This window comes from Mobula birostris, chromosome 12, assembly GCF_030028105.1.
Source record: "Mobula birostris isolate sMobBir1 chromosome 12, sMobBir1.hap1, whole genome shotgun sequence".
NCBI lineage: Eukaryota > Metazoa > Chordata > Chondrichthyes > Myliobatiformes > Myliobatidae > Mobula > Mobula birostris.
This window is the reverse complement of record NC_092381.1, coordinates 95,009,866-95,034,977: the sequence shown is the minus strand read 5'-3', so window position 1 is coordinate 95,034,977 and position 25,112 is coordinate 95,009,866. Positions and strand designations below refer to the sequence as shown.

The window sequence follows — 25,112 nt, the reverse complement described above, 5'->3', positions numbered from 1 at the left end:
GGACAGGCTGTTTTCTAGCAAAGATAGTAAGTGGGAGGCTTTCAAAAGTAAAATTTTGAGAGAACAACGTTCGTATATTCCTGTCAGAAAAAAAAGCAATGATACCGGGTTTAGAGAATCTCGTTTATGAAAAATATTGAGGGCCTAGTTAAGAAAAAGGTGGTGCATAGCAGGTATAGGCAGGTAGGAATAACTAAGGTATTTGAGGAAAGTAAGAAATGCAAGAGAACACTGAAGAAGGAAATCAAGAGGGCTAAAAGAAGGCATGAGGTTGCTCTAGCAAACAAGATGAAGGAGAATCCTAAGGGCTTCTACAGATAACACACATCAAAGTTGCTGGTGAACACAGCAGGCCAGGCAGCATCTCTTGGAAGAGGTACAGTCGACGTTTCAGGCCGAGACCCTTCGTCAGGACTAACTCATACATATATATTGTTACATACCTCAAGGAGATCTGTGATTTTTTTTGTGTGAGAATGATGTAATGGTCTTTTGGAGGTCACCTGATGTAATTTTCCCGCTGATGTGAGGTCACGTGATGACATGTGCACCACGGGTATATAAGGGAAGACCTCAGATGACGCAGTTAGTTTTTAGTTTTCCAGCTAGAATATGCATCTGTGTCTCCATTTCTGTTGCGTATTTGTTCTTATGACGCAGTTTCATTTTTAAAACAGTTGTTATGTTCTGTTGCAAGGTACAATAGTGCTGGACTGGAAATTTTTGCTAGATGTGTTGATGTACCTTATTCCAGCAGTAGTACGGGAGTGAAGAACTTATTGAAGTACAGGACCCAAAGGACTGAGAGGAGTCGGTATCGTTCAGCAGTTTCACAAAGGATTGACCTTATAGTCATAGTCATACTTTATTGATCCCGGGGGAAATTGGTTTTCGTTACAGTTACACCATAAATAATAAATAGTAGTAGAACCACAAATAGTTAAATAGTAATGTGTAAATTATGCCAGTAAATTATGAAATAAGTTCAGAACCAGCCTATTGGCTCAGGGTGTCTGACCCTCCAAGGGAGGAGTTGTAAAGTTTGATGGCCCACAGGCAGGAATGACTTCCTCTGACGCTCTGTGTTGCATCTTGGTGGAATGAGTCTCTGGCTGAATGTACTCCTGTGCCCAACCAGTACATTATGTAGTGGATGGGAGACATTGACCAAGATGGCATGCAACTTAGACAGCATCCTCTTTTCAGACACCACCGTCAGAGAGTCCAGTTCCATCCCCACAACATCACTGGCCTTACGAATGAGTTTGTTGATTCTGTTGGTGTCTGCTACCCTCAGCCTGCTGCCCCAGCACACAACAGCAAACATGATAGCACTGGCCATTGCAGGCTCATAGAACATCCTCAGCATCGTCCGGCAGATGTTAAAGGACTTCAGTCTTCTCAGGAAATAGAGACGGCTCTGACCCTTCTTGTAGACAGCCTCAGTGTTCTCTGACCAGTCCAGTTTATTGTCAATTCATATCCCCAGGTATTTGTAATCCTCCAACATGTTCACATTGACCCCCTGGATGGAAACAGGGGTCACCGGTACCTTAGCTCTCCTCAGGTCTACCACCAGCTCCTTAGTCTTTTTCACAGTAAGCTGCAGATAATTCTGCTCACACCATGTGACAAAGTTTCCTACTGTAGCCCTGTACTCAGCCTCATCTCCCTTGCTGATGCATCCAACCATGGCAGAGTCATCCGAAAACTTCTGAAGATGACAAGACTCTGTGCAGTAGTTGAAGTCCGAGGTGTAAATAGTGAAGAGAAAGGGAGACAAGACAGTCCCCTGTGGATCCCCAGTGCTGCTGATCACTCTGTCGGACACACAGTGTTGCCAGTCATGTAGTCAAGAATCCATGATACCAGGGAAGCATCCACCTGCATCGCTGTCAGCTTCTCTTCAGCAGAGCAGGGCAGATGGTGTTGAACGCACTGGAGAAGTCAAAAAACATGACCCTCACAGTGCTTGCTGGCTTGTCCAGGTGGGCGCAGACACGGTTCAGCAGGTAGATGATGGCGTCCTCAACTTATAGTTGGGGCTGGTAGGCGAACTGGAGGGGATCTAAGTGTGGCCTGACCATAAGCTGGAGCAGCTCCAGAACAAGTCTCTCCAGGGTCTTCATGATGTGGGAGGTCAATGCCACCAGTCTGTAGTCATTGAGGCCGCTGGGGTGCGGCGTCTTCGGCACAGGGACGAGGTAGGACGTCTTCCACAGTACAGGAACCCTCCGGAGCCTCAGGCTCAGGTTGAATACATGGCGAAGTACTCCACATAGCTGAGGGGCACAGGCTTTGAGCACCCTGGTACTGACATCATCCAGTCCTGCAGCCTTGCTTGGGTTGAGACGTTTCAGCTCACCTGTTCAGCTGTGAAGCCCACAGTGGTGGTTTCGTGTGGGGAAGGGGTATAGTCATGAGAGCAGGGTGGGGGACTGTGAGGAGGGGTAGGAGGGGAGAGTGGAATATGTGTTGGTTGGGGGCCGACAACAGATGGCTCATGTGGGGGATGGGCAGGGGCCACAATGTCAAATCTGTTAAAGAACAGGTTAAGTTCATTGGCCCTGTCCACACTGCCTTCAGCTCCTCTGTTGCTAGTTTGCCGGAACCCAGTGATGGTCCTCATCCCCCTCCAGACCTCTCTCATGTTGTTCTGCTGGAGTTTCCAATCAAGCTTCGTTGAGTAGAAACTTATTGAGTCTTCGTTGAAGGAGTAGTGACCCGCATCGAGGATAACTCTTGCCAAAAGAGTAGGGTAGGTCATGCAAAGGTTTGCTCTCTAGAATTTAAGGTCAGTTGTTTTAAACTGTTTATTTCCTGCATCGTGAATCCTTTGGACAGAGCCAGCAGGAAAGTCGTGTCTATGAAGAAATCCTTCTCCAGAGAAGTCTCTCCCAATTGAACATATAAATCTGTTGGACTTTCGAATTTTCCATTTTAAGAACTATATCTGACTTTACCGCTTTAAGAACTGTTTTTGCATTTAACGCTTTAAGAACCGGTGCCGAGTGACGATTTGTTGAACAGCTGCATAGCGGTTAACTCCCGGTTAAGGTTTTTGTTTGCTTTTTTTATTGTTTATCCGTGTTTAATAAATGTTTGGTTGTTTTTAAATACAGGTTTCCCCCGCCATCCGAAGGTAGAGCGTTCCTATGAAACGGTTCGTAAGCTGAAATGTCGTAAAGCGAAGAAGCAATTACCACTTATTTATATGGGAAAATTTTGTGTGTTCGCAGACCCAAAAATAACCTAATAAATCATGCCAAATAACACATAAAACCTAAAATAACAGTAACATATAGCAAAAGCAGGAATGATATGATAAATACACAGCCTATATAAACTAGAAATACTTTTCCACAATCATTGTGTTCTCCGTAGCGAAAATCTCACGCAAGCGCTCTCAGCAGAAAATCTCACGCAAGCGCTGTCGGCAAAAACACTCTCTCCAGTAACCTTTAAGCTATGAATCTGCCAAATCATATCAAATAACACGTAAAAATACACAGCCGATATAGAGTAGAAATAATGTATGTACAGTGTAGTATCACTTAAGGGAATTGGGAAGACATCGAGCACACTGATGATAGTGTGTTAGACTGCGTCGTCACAGGTTGGGGGTGGTGCAGTGGCCCCCACCCTCCGGGCTGCCGACCGATACCGATCCACGAAGTATGCAGGGGTACAGTGGTAGCTGGGAGGCATCCAGCATATCTTTAAGAAAAAAGCCGAAATAAACATGCTAATTAATTAGGTGCTGCCCGACACGTAATTAATTAGTATGTTTATTTCGGCTTTTTTCTTAAAGATGTGCTGTGTGCCTCCCGGCTACCGCTGCATTCTCCGTGAATCGGTATCTGTCCATGGCCTGGGGGTTGGGGTGGTGGGACACTGAGGTGTCATCTCGTCGTCTGTTCCCATTAGGGCAGGCAGCTCATCTTCTCCTATGACTGCGCGCCTCGATGTCGATGGTCGAGGTTTGTCGTCTGCTGTGGCTGATATGGAAGGCTTGCTTGACTGCTGAGCCTCACGCATTTTTCTATCATACAGTTCTTTGTAAGCACTCAAACCATCCTGCAAGTATCCCCTAAGCCTACGTACCCTTTCAAAATTAAAGTCGTACTTTATCAGTGCAGCGAAAATCTCATGCAGTTGCTTCACGTTCATTTCGCTAATGAATTTGGTTTCGATTGTTATCCTTTCCTCTTCCAATTGCATCAGCTCTTCATCTATCAGTTCTTGGTCATGGGATGCCAAAACCTCTTCAACATCATATTCGTCACCTTCCACAAGCCAAACTCACATTGTCCTTACTTCCTTCACCACGATCAAAACGCTTAATTACGTCTAATTTTACACTAACTGTAACATCCTTACGAGCTCTTTCTGGCTTTTCCGACACCTTAGAACTCATCTTGCTAACGGCTGCTCAGTGCAACATGTTTAAGCAATGCCGTTCCAAATCTGGGGGAGAGCGGCTGCACGGGGCGCGCACTGCCTTTTATCACGCGCTGATTTTTTTCGTAACAGTGAAAACACCTTCCGTTAGCGAAAACAGGGAACTAATGTAGATCTTTCGTAACAGTGAGGTTTCGTAAAGCGAACGTTCGAAAAGTGGGGGACACCTGTAACCTGCCTTGATTTATATTCATTGTTGTCGATTACATAACAATATTAAAAGCAAAAGAATAGCAAGGGTCAAACCTGGTCCTCTGGAAGATCAGAGTGGTAACCTATGTACAGAGCTGAAAGAGATAGGGCAGATCTGAAATGGGTTTTTGTATCTGTTTTTACTCAGGGAATGGACACACTATCTACAGAAGTGATGCAATGCAGCAGAGAGCATGGACCCTTTACAATTTATGGAGGAGGACAGGTTTGCTGTCTTGTGGCAAATTAGGGTGGATAAATCCCCAGGGTTTGACAAGGTGTTCCCTCGGACCCCTTGGGAGGCTAGTGCAGAAATTGCAGGGGCCTTAGCAGAGATATTTTAAAAATTCTTAGTGACAGGTGAGATGCCGGAAGATTGGAGAATAGCTAATGTTCATTTGTTATTTAAGAAAGGCTCTAAGAGTACACCAGGAAATTATAGGCTAATAGGCCTGATATCAGTAGTGGGAAAGGTCTTGAAGGGTATTCTAAGGGACTGGATATATATCAGTATTTGGATAGACAGGGATTGATTATGGATTTGTTCATGGAAGGTTGCATCTAACCAATCTTTTAGAGTTTTTCGAGAAGGTTATCAGGAAAGTTCATGAAGGCAAGGCAGTGGATGTTGTCTACATGGATTTTAGCAAGGCCTTTGACAAGGTCTGCATGAGAGGTTGGCCAAGAAAGTTTAGTTGCTTAGAATACAATATGAGCTATTAAATTAGACATTGGCTTCACAGGAGAAGTAGAGAGTAGATGATTGCCTCCAGTGACTGGAAGCCTGTGACTAGTGGTGTGCTGCAGAGATTGGCGCTGGGTTCATTGTTGTTTGTTATCTATTTCAACGATCTGGATCTTAATGTGGTAAACTGGATCAGCGAATTTACAGATGACAAGACTGGGGGTGTAGTGGACAGCTAGGAAGGCTATCAAAGCTTGCAGCGGGATCTGGACCTGCTGAGAAAATAGGCTAAAAAATGGAAGATAGGTTTAATTCAGACAAGTGTCAGGAGTTGCACTTTGGGAGGACCAGCCAGGGTAGGCCTTACATGGTGAACGGTTGGGCACTGAGGAGTGCAGTACCACAGAGGGATCTGGGAATACAGATCCATAATTCCTTGAAAGTGGCATCACAGGTAGATAGGGTTGTAAAGAAAGCTTTTAGCATGTTGGCCTTTATATATCAATGTATTGAGTAAAGGAGTTGGGATGTTATGTTGAAATTGTATAAGACATTGATGAGGCCTAATTTGGAGTATCATGTGCAGCTCTGTTCACCTACCTACAGAAATGATATAAATGAGATTGAAAGAGTGCAGGAAAAATGTACACGATGTTGCTGGTACTTGACCTGAGTTATAGGAAAAGGTTGAATAGGTTAGGACTTTATTCCCTAGAACGTAGAAGATTAAGTAGAGTTTTGATAAAGGTATACAAAATTATGAGGGGTATAGATAGGGTAAATGCAAACAGGCTTTTCCCATTGAGTTTGGATGAGACTACAACTAGAGATCATGGTTTAAGGATGACAGGTGAAATGTTTAAGAACGCGAGGGGGAACAACTTAATTCAGAGGGTGGTGACAGTGTAGAACAAGCTGCCAGCGCATGTGGTGTATGTGGGTTTGATTTCAACATTTAAGAGCAATTAGGAAAGGTACATGTATTGGAAAGGTATGGAGGGCTATGGTTTAGGTGCAGGTTGATGGGACTAGGCAGATTCATGGTTTAGCATGAACTAGATGCGCAAAGGGCCTGTTTCTGTGCAGTAGTGTTCTATGACACTATGGCTGTACCTTAGTGCTATCCATAATGTTTTGTTATCTGCAGGATGTCCATGACCGTATCCTTTGTGGACAAGGAGAAAGTTTATTGCATTTAGTGTCAACAAGATTATGGCTTTTATAACTGGAGAAAACAAATGAAGTGATATATTTGCAAACCGGCTCCATTCTGTTTAAAAGTTCTCTGGTTTCTCTTCAAATCATATAAAAGTTTGAGCTTCTTGTCACATATCACTTTAATTCTCTAACCTAGTTGCATTCTGACCTCCCTACCTATGGCTCATAGATTATTCCAACAATATATAATATAAGCTTAAGGATAGTACCTTGTCCTTCATTGGGTTACATTTTAGCCATCAGGATTTAATATTGAACTTTAACAATTAACAGTTCTATACAATAGATAGTCTATTCTTCATTGAATCTAGATACCTGTTAGCAGCTGCTTCCTGGACAACTTCAGTCTGGGCCCTCCCACAGAGGTTTCCTCTCTTTTGTTACCACTCTTCCCCTCTCTGCAACTTTAAACTGGGTTTTTTATTTTTCAGGTTCTGATGTATGCTTGACCCAAAACATAGACTCTCTCTACTGAAGCTGCTTAACCTGCTGAATGCTTCAAGCATTTTCAGTTTTTGTTTCAGAATTCCAGGTCCGATGGTTTTTGCTCCATTTACTCTCCAGTATCACCACATTTACATTTCTTAGGTAAGGATATTGCTGTCAACATATCAATCAGGCGATCAGCATCAGAGTGGCAATTCATTATTTGAAACACTGGTCCACAAATAATCTGTACGTTTTGCCACCAGAATGTCAAGAATTAGAAAAATGCTAAATATTAAAAAAAGAAATCAAAGAAAATGCCGTTTTTGAGTATATCTGTCAGTCAGTAAAGCTGATATATGACTCAGCTTATAAACTATCTTGAACAGTAGAAAAGGCATTCACCCAACAGCAACAGCTATAGATAAGAGCAGTACGTGGAACTATTACACATCAAAAATCAGCCTAATGTAAATATGATTTGCAAAAATCACTTGCCTTTCAAATGCTGGCCATGACACTTCTTCACTGAGTTCAGAACCTTCACTGCTACCTGAAGCAAAAAATGTTAAGGCATTGAATGTCACATTACGCAGACATTCATGTAAACTTAAAGTACTTTTAACAAAGTTTATGTCTTAACTAGGTAATGGATGGTTTTGTTTTCCTTACTTTCTGGTGATAAAAGTGCACATTACTGATAAAAAGATAATTATCTAGGAATCTCACTATTATTAAGTTGATTATTTACCAAATGTTCAATACTATTCTTTGATTAACTCACTTATCATTCAGATCAGGAATCTGAACTGCATTGTGTATTGGACGGAAGACCCATTTCACAGATGCTGAGGCTTCACTTATCTAGAGGAGGTGAGGAGAATACAGTCAAAGTTTAGGTTACCTGAGAGGTGGAAAGAAAGGATTTAGGTCAAAATGCTCAGGGGGTGGCAAAAGAGCCAAATTCAAGTAATGGAGTCCATGGGGAGACCTGTCATGAGCAAAGGGCAACATTGGGCAACTCAGGGTGGTTTTAAGTGCCAAGTTCCACAGTCTTAGATACATTCCTTCTAAACATCTGTGACTTAAGCAAACTTACTTTTCAAAGTTTGCTTCTATATGAGTGACATATGCAAAATGCTGCAGGAACTCAGCAGGCCAGGCAGCACCTATAGTAAAGAGTAAACAGTCAGCCTTTCCAGCAAAGACCCTTCGTCAGGACTGGAGAAAAAAGATGAGCAGTTAGAGTAATAAGGTGGGGGGAGGGGAGGAAGAAATACAAGGTAGGAGGTGATAGGTGAAACTGAGAGCCGGGGAGGGGTAAAGTAAAGAGCTGGGCAGTCAGTTGGTGGAAGAAGGGAGAATCTGATAGGAGAGGACAGAAAGCCATGGAAGAAAGGGAAGGGGGTGAAGCACCAGTAGGAGGTGATGGGCAGGTAAGCAGATAATGTGAGAGAGGGAAATGGGAATTGGGAATGGTGAACGGGCAGAGGGGGGGCATTCCCAAAAATTTGATAAAATCTATGTTTATGCCCTCAGTTTAACATAGAACATAGAATAGTACAGCACAGTACAGGCCCTTTGGCCCACAATGTTGTGCCGACCCTTAAACCCTGCCTCCCATATAACCCCCCACTGTAAATTCCTCCATATACCTGTCTAGTAGTCTTTTAAATTTCACTAGTGTATCTGCCTCCACCACTGACTCAGGCAGTGCATTTCACGCACCAACCACTCTCTGACTGAAAAACACCTTCCTCTAATATCCCCCTTGAACTTCCCACCCCTTACCTTAAAGCCATATCCTCTTGTATTGAGCAGTGGTGCCCTGGGGAAGAGGCGCTGGCTGTCCACTCTGTCCATTACTCTTATTATCTTGTATACCTCTATCATGTCTCCTCTCATCTTCCTTCTCTCCAAAGGGTAAAGCCCTAGCTTCCTTAATCTCTGATCATAATGCATACTCTCTAAACCAGGCAGCATCCTGGTAAATCTCCTCTGTACCCTTTCCAATGCTTCCACATCCTTCCTATAGTGAGGTGACCAGAACTAGACACAGTATTTCAAGGTACCCTATCTACCTGTGAGGCAACTTTCAGGGATCTGTGGACATGTGCCCCCAGATCCCTCTGCTCCTCCACACTATCAAGTATCCTCCCATTTACTTTGTACTCTGCCTTGAAGTTTGTCCTTTCAAAGTGCATCACCTCACGCTTCCCCGGGTTGAACTCCATCTGCCACTTCTCAGCCCACTTCTGCATTCTATTAATGTCTCTATGCAATGTTCAACAATCCGCTACATTATCCACAACACCACTAACCTTTGTGTCATCTGCAAACTTGCCAACCCACCCTTCTACCCCAACATTCAGGTCGTTAATAAAAATCACAAAAATTAGAGGTCTCAGAACCGAACCTCGTGGGACACCACTAGTCACAACCCTCCAATCTGAATGCACTCCCTCCACCACGACCATCTGCCTTCTGCAGGCAAGCCAATTCTGAATCCTCCTGGCCAAACTTCCCTGGATCCCATGCCTTCTGACTTTCTGAATAAGCCTACTGTGTGGAACCTTGTCAAATGCCTTATTGAGATCCATACAGATCACATCCACTGCACTACCCTCATCTATATGCCTGGTCACCTCCTCAAAGAACTCTATCAGGTTTGTTAGACACGATCTGCCTTTCTCAAAGCCATGCTGACTGTCCCTGATCAGACCATGATTCTCTAAACGTCTGTAGATCCTATCTCTAAGAATCTTTTCTAACAGCTTTCCCACTACAGACGTAAGGCTCACTGGTCTATAATTACCCCGACTATCCCTACTAACTTTTTTGAACAAGGGGACAACATTCGCCTCCCTCCAATCCTCCAGTACCATTCCCGTGGACAACGAGGACATAAAGGTCCTAGCTAGAGGCTCAACAATCTCTTCCCTCGCCTCATGGAGCAGCCTGGGGAAAATTCTGTCAGGCCCCGGGGACTTATCCGTCCTAATGTATTTTAACAATTCCAATACCTCCTCTCCTTTAATATCAACATGAACCTCACTCATATTGTCCTCACCGTCATCAAGTTCCCTCTCATTTGTGAATACCGAAGAGAAGTATTCATTGAAGACCTCGCTCACTTCCACAGCTCCAGGCATATCTTCCCACCTTTATCTCTAATCGGTCCTACCTTCACTCCTGTCATCCTCTTGTTCTTCACATAATTGAAGAATGCCTTGGGGTTTTCCTTTACCATACTCGCCAAGGCCTTCTCATGCCCCCTTCTTTCCTTTACCCTACTCGCCAAGGCCTTCTCAGCCCCTTCTTAAGCTCCTTTCTTGCTTCCCTATATTCAATAGACCCTATATTCCCTATATCAATAGACCCATCTGATCCTTGCTTCCTAAACCTCATGTATGCTGCCTTCTTCCACCTGACTAGATTTTCCACCTCACTTGTCACCCATGGTTCCTTCACCCTACCATTCTTTATCTTCCTCACCGGGACAAATTTATCCCTTACATCCTGCAAGAGATCTCTAAACATCAACCACATGTCCATAGTACATTTCCCTGCAAAAACATCATCCCAATTCACACCCGCAAGTTCTAGCCTTATAGCCTCATAATTTGCCTTTGCCCAATTAAAAAATTTCCTGTCCTCTCTGATTCTGTCCTTTTCCATGATAATGCTGAAGGCCAGAAGTATAGCCTCATGATCTCCTAACCACATACTTAAAGCTTTTCCTGTAGTCCCTATTATAATATTTTTTCTTTTAATTACGCATGATCCACTTCTAGGATAAATATTCTGCTAAAACAGACATCTGCTTTGAATTGTGTCAATAGTCAAATGGCCTACTTGCTTTTCAACAGGTGCAGATGTCAAAAGTCTGTGTCAATAACTTTTCACTGAGTGATCGTAATCCTAGTTGACACAACAATGCCACCTGGAAATTAAATTGACCTTTATTTCCTGATATATTTCTCTACCCCCTAACATAAAGCATATTCATTATAATGTAAAGAACCTTGTTAATCAAGGATACTTAATCCAACAAGTTAACACACCAGAGTGGCTTTTGATAAAACCCTTGAAGCTCAGCAGTTTGAAGCTGTGATGAAATTACCAACCCAAATGCAAAAAGTAGTGTGTGGTAGAGTTTATCACATTAAAATCATTAGTTGACTTTCTAATAGTCAGTTCTGGAAACAAATCACTCAATCCACTTGGAAAACCAAAGCTTAAGCCACAATGCTTTCTTTGCACAGTGCTGGGGGAGGAGTTGGGGAAGGGGGAGAGAATTGATTCCACTAAATTACCATAGATTGGAACTAATCAGGTGCTAATCAATATTAGGGAAGTTAAAGTCACCCATGATAACAACCCTGTTATTTTTGCACCTTTCCAAAATCTGCCTCCCAATCTGCTCCCCTGTACCTCTGCTGCTACCAGGGGGCCTATAGAATACCCCCAATAGAGTAACTGCTCCCTTCCTGTTCCTGACTTCCACCCATACTGACTCAAAAGAGGATCCTGCTACATTACCCACCCTTTCTGTAGCTGTAGTCGTATCCCTGACCAGTAAGGCCACCCCTCCTCCCCTTCCCCCCCTCTCTATCCCTTTTAAAGCACTGAAATCCAGGAATATTGAGAATCCATTCCTGCCCTGGTGCCAGCCAAGTCTCTGTAATGGCCACTACATCATAATTCCATGTATGTATCCAAGCTCTCAGTTCATCACCTTTGTTCCTGATGCTTCTTGCATTGAGGTACACACATTTCAGCCCTTCTACCTTACTATCTTTACACCGTTTATTCTGCTTCTCTTTCCTCAAAGCCTCTCTATATGTTAGATCTGGCTTTACTCCATGCACTTCTTTCACTGCTCCATCACTCTGGGTCCCATCCCCCTCGCAAATTAGTTTAAACCCTCCCAAACCACGCTAGCAAACCTACCTGCAAGGATATTGCTCCCCCTCGAGTTCAGGTGCAACCCATCCAATCTGTACAGGTCCCACCTTCCCCAGAAGAGATCCCAATGATCTAAAAATTTAAAACCCTGCTCCCTGCACCAACTCCTCAGCCACGCATTCAACTGCCATCTCCTCCAATTCTTACCATCTCTGTCACGTAGCACTGGCAGCAATCCTGAGAACGTCACCCTTGAGGTCCTGTTCTTCAGCCTTCTGCCTAATTCCCAAAACTCACACTTCAGGACCTCATCCCTTTTCCTGCCTATGTCGTTGGTCCCAACATGTATCACGACTTCTGGTTGCTGTCCCTCTCGTACCAGATGTCGTGCACCCGGTCAGAGACATCCCGGACCCTGGCACCCGGGAGGCAACAAACCATGCGGGTGTCCTTCTCACACCCATAAATTATCCTGTCTGCTCCCCTGACTATAGTCTCCAATGACAATAGCTCTCCTCTTCTCTGTCCCACCCTTCTGCACCACCGGCTCAGACTCAGTGCCGGAGGCTCTGCCACCATGGCTCACCCCTGGTCAGTTGTCCCTGCCAACAGTATCCAGGACGGTAAACTTATTATTCAGGGGAATGGCTACAGGGGTGCTCTGCACTACCTGTCTGCTCACCTTCGCTTTCCCCTCTCTGACTGTCACCCAACAACCTGCTTCTGACAACCTAGGTGTGACTACCTCCTTGTAGCTCTCATCATTCTCCCTTATGAGTCGAAGGTCATCCAGCTGCTGCTCCAGATTCCTTACATGGTCTTCTAGATGTCATGTCAGAATGGGAATGGGAAGTGGAATTAAAATGAGTGGCCACTGGGAGATCCGACTTTTTCTGGCAGACGGAGCATAGGTGCTCAGTAAACCCGTCTACCAATCTACATCGGGCCTCACTGATATACAGGATCCCACACCGGGAGCATCAGATACAGTGAATGACCCCCAACAGATTCACAGATGAAGTGTCACCTCTCCTCTAAGGACAGTTTGGAGCCCTGAATCGTAGTGAGGGAGGAGATGTTGGGGCAGATATAGTACTTGTTCTGCTTGTAAGGGTAAGTGCCATGAGGGAGATATGTGGGGAGGGACGAATGGACAAGGTAATCACGTAGTGAGCGATCCCTGCAGAAAGCAGAAAGTGAGAGGGAGGGAAAGATGTGCTTGGTGGTGGGATCCCATTGGAGATGGTGGAAGTTATGGAGAATTATGTGCTGGACGCGGAGGCTAGTAGGGTGATCGGTGAGGACAGGAGAATGGAATGAGGGCAGACGTACGAAAAATGGAAGAGAAGTAGGTGAGTGCGCAAAACAGGAGAGATGCAGGTGAGTGTACAAAATAGAAGCGGTGCGGGTGAGCATCTCACCCGCATCTCTTCTATTTCGCGCATGTCTGCCCTCACCCCATCCTCTCTCCACCCCACCAGAGAAAGGGTTCCTCTTGTACTCACCTACCACTCACCAACCTCCTTGCAGGTGGAACAAATGCTACACCTCTTCTGTCACTACTATTCAGGGCCCCAAACAGTCCTTCCAGGTGAGGTGAGGTGCTGGGGTCACAGCTTACGTGGGTCAAAAATGAGGTCCCTATAAATGTGGAGCAGAGTATATCAGCCAGAAGGATGCAGGGTGGAAATGCGAATCAAGGAGCACAGGAGATGTATTCTTTTGGGTACCTGGAGAAATCGGCAGTAGCAGAACATTGTATTTTCAACGGCCATAGGATTGACTTCAACGGCACAAAACGACTGTGCCGTGCCAATGGCTTTTGGGACAGCCTGGTAAAGGAAGCCATTGAAATAAAACTAGAGGATAAAAATTTTAAAAAAGACGAAGGTCTCACTCTAAGCAAGAAGTGGAATTCGATTATAAACGAGGTGGGCGAGCGGAAACCTGATTGGATGAGGACTAACCAATTAGGAGAGATAGAACACAGGGGTATAAATACCATCATACTAGACTTGCCCACATATTATCCCTGAAAAACGGCAGAGTTTGTCATTGTAACGTAGATTATAATCAACACTTACACCCGGCCTGAAGCCTGAGAAGGCAGAGGAATATCGGGCATGGATTGGGATATTGAACTGGGGCATTATATCCGCACAGAAACATGGCTGAGGGAGGGACAGGACTGGAAGCTCAATGTTCCAAGGTACACATGCAGCAGACATGATAGTGTGGAGTTAAGACATGAGGGGGAAGTTGAGTTTTTGATGAGGAAGAACATGCCAGCAGTACTTGGTGATGATACTTGGGGGTGGGGGGGGGGATCATCCAATTAGATAACGTGGCTTGAATTTGGGAATAAGAAAGGGTGATCACTTTGATAGAATTGTACTATAGGCTCCTTAATACTCTGCGGGGATTAGAGGAGCAAATATCTTGATGTATCACAGACATCTCAGAAATAATAGGGTTGTAATCCTAGGTGATTACAACTTCCATCATAATAAATGTGATTGCCATTGCACAAAGGGCTCCAATGAGGTGGAATATGTTAAGTGCATCTGGGACATTTTCTCAAGCAATATGCAGATTATTTTACACGAGAGGGTACAACATTAGATTTCCTACTGGGCAAGGAAGCAGGACAAGTGTCTGAAGCATCAGTGGGAGAGCATAATAGGTCTAGTGACTTTAAGTCTATTAATTATAAAATAATTTTCATAAAAGATAGTACTGGCTCACAGATTATAATCTTAAATTGAGCAAGACAAAATATGAAGACATTATTTATTTATTTTATTAAGCGATAGAGCACGGAATAGGCCCTTTCAGCCACACCACCCCCCCAGCAACCTCAAACAACCCCAGTTTAACCCTAGCCTAATCATGGGGCAATTTACAATGACCAATCAACTTATCCAGTATATCTTTGGAACGTGGGAGGAAACCCGAGGACCTGGAGAAAATCCAAGCATTCTACAGAGAGGATGTACAGAGACTCCTTGCAGGGGATGCTAGGATTGAACTCTGGACTCCGGTGCACCATGCTGTAATAGTGTTGCGCTAATTGCTATGCTACTGCGGCATCCATTAGATAGAAACTTCCAAATGTTGACTGAACGAGTTTGTTTGCAGGAAAAGAGTCATCTGACAAGTGGGCTGTTTTTAAAAGTGACACAGGGTGATTTCAGGAAAACCATATTCCTGCTAGAGTTAAAGGCAAGGCTGGCAGAATGATGGAACTTTGCCTGACAAGGGATATTGAGGCACTGGTCAGAAAAAAGGAAGCATATATCCAGGCATAGGAGTGGGGATTAAACAAATCCCTTAAGGATTATAAGGGATGTAGGTGTACACTTAGGAGAGGAATAAGGAGGGCAAAAAAAGACATGAGATAGCACTGACACATAGGGCAAAGGAGAATCCTAAGATATTAAGAGCGAAATGGTGACTAGGGAGAAAATAGGCGCACTTAAGGAACAATGCAGTCACCTATGGAGTCATAGGAGATAGATAAAACATTGAATAAATATTGCACACCGAGTTTACTATGTAATGGAAGGTAAGGAATTAAAAGGAAATGAATAATGATGTATTGGAACATATCCACATTACAAAAGGAGGAGATGGCAGTCTTATGGCATATTAGGGTGAATAAATTGCCCAGGCTTGATCAAGTGTATCCTAAGATATTGTGCAAAACAAAGGAAAATATTACAGGTTCTCTAGCAGTAACATGTTAGCCACCCTAATTCACTCACCACTCAACAATACATGGGGTAATTCAAAATAGCCAATTATCCTATCAGCACATTTCTGTAATGTACAATGAAACTCGAAGACCCAGGGAAAATTCATACTGTCAAATGGAGAATATGCAAACTTAACTTTCTCAGCTCCAGAGGTCAGAATTGAACCCGGACTGCCAAACCTGAGGTGATAGCTCTACTTGTTGGGTCACTGTGCATCCCATTGTTACTAGTATAAATATTTTGGAGGGGGTAAACTATTAAATCCTGTGTCATAGAATTACCAAGTTTGTTTCTGCTCTTGTAGCCATAGTATTTAAGTGGTTGGTCTCATTCAATTTTTTGGTTCATGGAAACCTACAGACAGATGAAGATTCAGTGATGGCAGTGCCATTGAAAATGATGGCAAGACTGCAGGTTAGTGGAAAAAGAAACAGAAGTAACATTTCCGGTATAAATCCCTTCTTCAAACAGAAACGTTAACTCCCTGTTTCTCTTTCAACCAATGTTGCCTGATCAACTGAGGGCTTCCAGCATTTTTTTTACTTTTTTTCAGATTTTGAGCACTTGGAATTTTAAAAATTTTCATTGGTAAGCCATTTATTGGGGAGGGAGTACACTTTGATAACAATGTCAGCAAAACATCAGAGACAGATTCACACACCTAGTGATATTCCACTGGAAATTGTGGAACTTTCTGCCTGGACTCTTGAAGGAGTGTAGTTTTCCATTACGCTGTCATCCAGCAAGTGCCGAGGTCTTCCATTGGGAAATGTAGCACTTTTAAACTCAGCTGTATTCATCTTGTGTATAAAGCTGTGGGAAAAAGACTATTAATATGGCTCAAATTAACATTCTAAGAATATTGTACTGTTAAAATACTGTACAAGTCTAAATTAACAATTTACTTATTTTTCACCTCAAAGAAATTTAACATCCCCAAAGATCTCAAAAGATATTTAGAAAAAAGGAGACATGCGTGTATACAAATTAGAGTCAAAAATAATTGGCATCAGTATCTCAGTGAAAGGTTTCACAATTATCATACGTGACTACATTTTTATCTAAACTATAACTCAAAACTTTATATTTTTAACTGCACATGAATGCTCTACCAAAACTTCAGAAAGATAAAATGAATGCTTAAAAGTTTTTTTTCTGAACTTTAAGCAATAAGTACATAAAACAATCCATGTCAATCCAAAACAAAAAAAAACTGAAATGCAACGTCATAACTGCTTTGAGCAGCACCCAATCAGAGACATTGGAAGCCTGAGAAGATGTAAATCACTCAGGTTTGCTGATTGAGTAGAAAAGGCAGTGACTCATGGCAGTTTGGAACTTTGAGCAGCACTCAATCAGCATTTGGGATTGATTGGCAAGAACAAATTAAAGCAGGAGCAAGTGAAAAAGTCATTGTCAGAATGTCCATCGTTGGAGTGGACAGAATTTGAATAGGGATTTTGAGGCTTCAGCAAGAAGAGGCTTCAGTGAGAGAAGGCAAAAAAGATGGAGTTAGAGATTCCCGCCCCCAACAGTTTATTGTTTTTTCTTCTTTATAGACAGGACTGGCAGCTCACTATTCCAGGATTCAGGTTCAGTTGTTCTACACACAACAGAGCAGGAGGGATTAAAGTATGGTGTTACTAGTCAGGGAAAATGCCATGGAAGTGCTCTGTCAGGACAGACTGGATAACTCGTCTGGGTAGAATTGAGAAATAAGAGGTATGACCAGGTTAATGGGGCTATATTACAGACCACCCAAATGTCCGAGGTATTTAAAGAACCAAATTTGCAGAAAGATCACAGACTGTTGCAAGAAACATGAGACTGTTATAGCAGGTGATTTTAACTTTCCAGTGTTGACTGGGACTCCCATACTGTAAAAGGACTTCATGGGATAGAGTTTGTCAAATGTGTTCAGGAAAGTTTTCCTAATCAGCACGTCAAAGTCCCAACAAGAGAATTTGTGATACTTGACCTGCTATTAGGCAATGAGACAGGGCAGCTGACAGAAATTTTTGAAGGGGAACACTGCATCTAGTGATCACAATGTCATTAGTTTCAAAGTAAGTATGGAAAAAGATAGGTCTAGTCCATGGGTTGAGATTCTAAATTGCAGAAAAGCCAATTTTGATGGTATCAGAAAGGATCTGGCAAGTGTGGATGGGACAGGCTATTTTCTGTCAAAATGTACTTGTAAAGTGGGGGGTCTTCAAAAATGAAATTTTGAGAGTACAAAGCTTGTATGTACCTGTCAGAATAAAATGTAAAGAAAACAGGTGTGGGGAACCTTGGTTTTCAGGAGATATTGAGGCCCTGGTTAAAAAAAATGGAGGTGCATAGCAGGTCGGAACAAATTGGGTTCTTATGGAGTATAAAAAGTACAAGAGAATATTTAAGAAATAAATCAGGAGAGCTAAAAGAAGGCATGAGGTTGCCCTAGCAGACAAAGTGAAGGAGAATCCTAAGGGAATCTACAGATATGTTAAGAGCAAAAGGATTGCAAAGGACAAAATTGGTCCTCTGGAAGATCAGAATGGTAATCCATGTATGGAGTCAAAAGAGACAGGAGAGATTTTAAATTTTCTTTTGCATCTGTATTTACTCAGGAGATGGACACAGTCTATAGAGTGATGCAAAGCAGCATCAGCTTTATACAGACTACAAACTTTATACAGATTACAGAGGAGGAGGTGTTTGCTATCCTGAAGCAAGTTAGGATGAATAAATCCCCAGGGCCTGAGAAGGTGTTCCCAGACATTCCCTCAGATCCTGTTGGAGTTAAGTGCAGAAATTGCCGGGGCCGTAGCAGACATATTTAAATCATCCTTAGCGACAGGTGAGGTACCAGAGGATTGGAGGACAGCCAATGTTGTTCAGCTGTTCAAGAAAGGCTCCAAATATAAACCAGGAAATTATAGACCAGTGAGTCTGACATCAGTAGTGGAAAAGTTACTGGAAGGTATTTGGATAGACATGGACTGATTAAGGATAGTCAACATGGCTTTGTGCGTGGTAGATCATGTCCAACCAATCTCAGAAATTTTAATGAGTAAGTTACCAGGGAAGTTGATGAAGGCAAGGCAGTGGATATTGTCTACATGGACTTTAGTAAGGCATCTGAGAAGGTTCCACATGGGAGGTTGGTTAAGAAGGTTCAGTCACTTGGCATTCAAGATGAGGTAGTAAATTGGATTACACACTGGCTTTGTGGGAGAAGTCAGAAAGTGGTTGCCTTTCTGACTAGAGGCCTGTGACTGCTGGAGTGCCGCAGGGATCGGTGCTGGGTCTGTTGTTGTTTGTCATCTATATCAATGATCTGGATGATCACGTGGTTAACTGGATCAGCAAATTTGTGGATGCTACCAAGATTGGCAGTGTAGTGGACAGCAAGGAAGACTATCATTGCTTGCAGTGGGCTCTGGACCAGTTGGAAAAATGGTCTGAAAAATGGCAGATGGAACTTGAAGCAGACAAGCTCAAAGTATTGCACTTTGGAAGTGAACCATCGGGCACTGAGGAGTGTGCAAGAACAAAGGAATTTTTGAATATAGGAGTATAATTTGTTGTAAGCGGTGTCAGAGTTAGAAAGCTTTTGGCATGCTGGCCTTTATAAATCAAAGCACTGAGTACAGGAGATGGGATGTTATGTTGAAGTTGTATAAGACATTGGTGAGGCCTAATTTCAAATACTGTGTGCAATTTTGGTCAGCAACCTATGGGGAAAGATGTAAATAAGGTCTAAAGAGTACAGAGAAAATTTACAAGGATGTTGCCGGGTCTGGAGGACTTGAATTGTAAGGAAAGGTTGAATAGGTTAGGACTTTATTCCTTGGAACATATAAGATTGAGAGGAGATTTGATAGAGGTATACAAAATTATGAGGGGTATAGATAGGGTAAATGCAAGCAGGCATTTTCCACAGAGGTTGGGTGGGATTACAACCAGAGGTCAAGGGTTAAGGGTGAAAAGTGAAATGTTTAAGGGGAACATGAGTAGAAACTTCTTCACTCAGAGCATCCAGAGAGTATGGAATGAGCTGCCAGCACAAGTGGTACATGCAAGCTCAATTTCAATCTTTAGAAGAAGTTTGGCTAGGTACATGGAATGTAGAGGTCCTGGTGCAGGTCAATGGGAGTAGGCAGTTTAAATGGTTCAGCATAGACTAGATGGAAAGAAAAGCCTGTTTCTGGGCTGTACTTTTCTATGACTCTCTAACCTGAACCAATAAGTTGCTAGGAAGCTTAATTCATTGGAAGCAGTTCTAATCAGTTCTTACTTTTAGAAAACTTGCAGTTATAACTTGATCTTTAAGTCTGGGTAAATGTGTGGTATACTGGTGTTTGAGTTGCAGCTTGAGTAGAGTTGAGTTCACAAAGTTGGCATATATGTAGAGAACCTAAACTTGGAGATGGCGTTTGTGATTATTCAATTGGTTTTATGTATGAGAACAAAGCAGAAAAATGAAACACTTCCCTGAATGAATAGGAATAGAATAATAGGTTGCAACAACAAACTTGCATTCATTGTCAGTAAGACAAGGAAATAATTGCGAATTTCAGGAAGGGGTGGTCAGGTGAACTCACACTCGTCCTCATTGAGGAGTCAGCAGTGGAAAGTGAACAGCTTCAAGTTCCCATGCTTTAATATCTCAAGGGCATTTATTCTGGGCTCAACACATTGATGTAATCATGAAAAAGACATTGCAGTAACCCTACTTCATTAAGAGTTTGTGGAGATTTGGTATGTCACCAAAGACATTTGTAAATTTCTACAGATGTACGGTGGAGAGCATTCTAACTTGTTGCATCACAGTCTGGTATGCAGGCTCCAAAGCACAGGATCACTTAAGTTTGCAGAGGGTTATAGATCCAGCTTGTTCCATCCTGGGCACAATCCTCCCTGCCATTGAAGACATGTATAAGAAGTAGTGCCTCAAGAAGGTGGTATCCATCATTAAAGACCATCACACTGCAGGACATGTCCTTTTTGCATTACCACTGTAGAGAAGGAGGTACAGGAGCCTGAAGACCAACGCTCAATATTTTAGGAACATCTTCTATCTCTTTACTATCAGATTTCTGAATGGTCCATGAATCCATTAACATACCTCATTAATTATCTTTTGCAGTATTTATTTTTGTAATGTATGGTACTTTGTATGTCCTTCACTGTACTGCTGCCACAAAACAACAAATATCGTGACATATATCAGTGAGAATAAACCTGATTCTGAGGTGACTCTGGAGTTAAATATAAACAAACTTGCTGACCTGTTAGCTGAAGGCTAAGGGAAAATTTGTGTTCTATGGGAAGATTATGTAGCTGTTCAGAAAATTTGTCCTGACAGACTCTGGCTTTCTTTGGAGAAAGTGGCTGACCAGTGACAGAAATAAAAAACTATGCAAGCTGAGCAAAATTAAGCAATCTTGCATCTATAAGCTAGTTTTTATAATGTTAGTTGATACATGATTATTTTCAAATCCACATTTGAGGCAGAATTTTCAGTAATCTTGGTGTTTAATAAATCTTTATTAACTGCACCCCTCCCTTTCACCAACAAACCAAACCAAATCCTGACTTCCAAATTGCCTCCCTCAATTATCTGGATAGACCATCGTGCAGATTCTTCACAGAAAGAATTATAACTCAGCATAAGGTGTATGAGTACAACTTAATAGATTCCACATTGTTTTCTTAACGTTTCTAATAAGCTTGTTAAATCCTTCTTGGGAGAGATCTAGCATAGTGAGCTACACTAGGAAACAATGAGTCTATTTCATTCCTGGATTATTCAAAGCAGATTGAACATTTTTAAATGGTTTGTTTTTTTCAACTTGGCCATTACTTTTTGTAACATTCTCTTGGTTCCACCTCCTTCTACTACCCATTGTGTTTTCCCCTATTCTTTCTTCACCTTTCCTGCCTATCACTTCCCTGCCTCCCTTCCCCCACCTCTTTATCTTTCCCCTTACTGGTTCTTCACCTGGAACCTACCAGCCTTCTCCTTCCCACCCTCCCCCCACCTTCTTTATAGGGCCTCTGCCCCTTCCCCCTACAGTCCTGACGAAGGGTTCCGGCCTGAAACGTCGACAGATCTTTTCCACGGATGCTGCCTGACCTGCTGAGTTCCTCCAGCGTGTTGTGAGTGTTGTAACATTCTACTCCCTACCAGTACCCTACCCACCCATGCCACAATGAGAGATACAATTCTAATGAATTGAAGATGTTATTATTCATATACTAGATTGTAATGCTTTATCTGACTCACTGGTCATTTACTTTTTCTTTCACCTTATCTAACTGCTCCCAACTTATCCAACGTAATTGATGCATTAAAAACACTTCTCCAAGATTTTTTAAAAATTATAAATACTTTATGATTTTGCCTCACTATCTTCCACAACTTCCTATTTGGTAATGATATGTGTTTGCTGTATTCACGTCATTTTTATGACCTGCAGAAATCATACGTAAATTAGCCTGATTGGAAAACAAGAGCACTGACATGCCAAACATGGTTTATTATTGTCACATGTACCAGGACACAGGGGAAAAACTTGTCTTGCATAGTGTTTATACAGTTCAAATTATTTACACTATGTATTAGGGTAGAATAAGGTAAAGTAATAACACTACATAATAATGTGTAAAACTACAGAAAAAGTGCACTGCAGATAAACGATAAAGTGCCAGATCATAGCAGATCATAATCTGGCTCATGAGCAAAAAGTTCATCCTGTCATACAAAAAGTCAGCCAAATATCAGCCCAAAAGAAGTTATAGTCTGTCCATATCCTCAAAAACTGTAAGAATTATGCTTGTGGCTCACCTAGCTCATGAGCAAACACCAATATTTCGAACTATCGAAGTAACACCAGATCATGAAGTAATAGCCCATGATATAATGTCTTTTTGCAAAGCATAGAACAGAACAATCAACACAATGTTTATATTTGCTATTTGCTTCAGAAGACTGAAGATGCTTTGTCTCTTAACAAACTGCCCAGAGTTGGGAAAGTAACCAGAAACAATGTGAGATATATGACAAGAGATAATTCACTAACAATGTGTCTTCTCCCAATAGTTCCTTCAAAGCAATTAAAAAACATTCCATTTCCTACCTCTTTTCTGAAAATTTAATGTTTTATCCCTAAATAATAGATGAACAGATTACTGACTTGTATCCGAGGCTGTGGGACTTCCTATGTCCATGTGTAAACAGATGCCTGGAAGAAGGTGGAGTCGGTGGTATATTCATTAGGGCTGCCTCTGCTGCCACACTTCGCCGGCTGCTCTGTGGGGATGGTGCGACATCAGGTCCTGAGATTTAAAACAAGGTTAACTCACAAAACTGCATTGTGTGGGTTAAAACTTTTCTTTAACAGGTGTAGCATTAATGTGTTAAAGAACATTTGCAGGCCTCAGAACACGAATCTTGATAATGTTGCATCACTGGAAGGATGTTATAACAAGCAGAATGGCGAAGAATCACAAGAATGAGCAGCCATTGGCACCAAGGCTTTGAAAATAAACACATTTCATTAGAATGGAGGTTGTGGGAAGGTAATCTAAAGATTTTGAGCTGGTAAGATTTCTGCAGGTTAGTGAGTGATTAACAAAGAAAATGGTAGTAAGTAATGAGGAATGAAGGAAGAATATTAAAGAATGTAAGGAAGAGTACTTCACATGTAAATTATGTACAGAAGAGATTATGGAGATCATTATAAAGTTATTGAAAATGAAAGTAACTAAGTATTTACAAGTGTATTTACAATAAACATTTTGAAAATAAGAGAAGTGGGGAACTGCATGAATTAGGATTAAAACAGAATGAGCCATTTAAGGAATTAGCAATTATCTAAGTCTAAGACTGGCTGATTCAGGAGTTGAAAACGTTATATTTGCTGCAGGAGTGCATGCCACTCTCAATTTGAAACTATGGCATGATCAAAAGTATGGAAGCTGAGTGCAGAGGCTTTCTCTTCATCTGAGACCATGTGATAAGAAGTAACATCACATTCAGTTGGTAAATTTTAAGAGCACAAGACACAAAATATACTTCCAACAGCATAAAGTAGTTTGGAATTTTTGGTGAGCTGATACAAATACAGATGAGTTTTTGGATGCTTGTTATCAGAGCTGGAGAACCAACAGATACATTTTTTTCAGTTGCTACATCTTTTTTATATCAATAAGAAACATTATTCTTAGAAGCTTTGTTTAAGTGATAACAAGAGGACCAGTTTGCCTTGTGCTGGGGCAGTGACTGTCACAAATACTCTATTCCCAGTGGCTCCTGAAACAACTGAAAATTAATTTAATGAGATATATTTTACATTCGATTTCCCAGGCGCCATTTTCAAATAGGATACTTTATTATCAAAAAATATTAGCACATTAATAAATCATGACTATGAACGGATCGTTCATATATAAAATAAGCCAATATAAAATACTTAGGTCTAATGAACATCTAAGACAATTTACTATTGGAATAATGGTATAGCTTATGGTCCTTGCACTCTTTTGAAAGGACTGAATGGTCGGAGGATGGTGTATATGCATGGCTGATACAAACTAAATTTGGCAGAAATTAAATTATGAAAATTTAAACATATGATCTTTTGATTAGATTCACATGGGATGTGCAAACTTAGGTGAACAAAAGAAATCAATAATGTTTGACCTGTCAATACATTGGACTGGGATTCTGTGCTTTCAGCAGCTATAATTAAAACACCACCAACATATATCCCTGGACCATCCCTTCAGGTAAATATTAGTATCCAGGTTTCCTTATTAATTTGGCAATGAATAGGGTTTATGTTGAATAGTTGCTCTGATTAAAAGAAGTAATAAAAATCATTACTGCAGGTTCATGAGAAAAAAGGATTTTCAATGATTCACTAAAGTGGCAGTGCACTGGTTTCTTTTATCTTTTAGGATCTCACGCTCTGCATTTTTAGTAATTGAATAACTGAAAATTCAACTCTTATGGAAATAAATACCACTTAGTGTTTCCCATAACATTTTGATTTACATACCTGAAATTATGATTCATTTGTAAAATGGTAGACTATGAACAAAAGATTTAAAAAATATTTATATTGGAACAGTTCAAATGACATCCATTCTTATGTCTCCTCCAGCAGTTTGAATGCTGACAACATAGTCGAAGTTTCATAGTTTCAGTCGAAGCAAGCAGCTGAAGAAGCGAGTGGAAGAAATCGGGTAGAAAAAGTCATTTTTTTTAACACTGCTCAGGGAGAAGGGTCTGCACTGTGCAGGCGCGTGACGTAGCGCGCCAAGGTTTAAAAAGAGAAAATTTCAACGGTTCTTGTTTCAGTCGAAGCAAGCAGCTGAAGAAGCCAGTGGAAGAAATCGGGTAGAAAAAGTCGTTTTTTTTTAACACTGCTCAGGGAGAAGGGTCTGCACTGCACAGGCACGTGACGTAACGCGCCAAG

General features: G+C 41.9%; 1 protein-coding gene across 6 annotated transcripts in view; it reads right to left on the bottom strand.

Moving 5' to 3' along the window:
- ralgps2 (Ral GEF with PH domain and SH3 binding motif 2) overlaps positions 1–25,112 on the bottom strand; it is a 567,568-nt gene that overhangs the window by 92,392 nt on the left and 450,064 nt on the right. For all 6 annotated transcript variants that reach the window (XM_072274320.1, XM_072274319.1, XM_072274317.1 and 3 more), the window contains 3 exons: positions 22,827–22,968; positions 16,307–16,458; positions 7,481–7,535 (listed from right to left, as the gene is read on the bottom strand). In XM_072274320.1, coding sequence (XP_072130421.1) covers positions 7,481–7,535; positions 16,307–16,458; positions 22,827–22,968 — 349 coding nt within the window. The remainder of the gene's footprint in view (positions 1–7,480; positions 7,536–16,306; positions 16,459–22,826; positions 22,969–25,112) is intronic.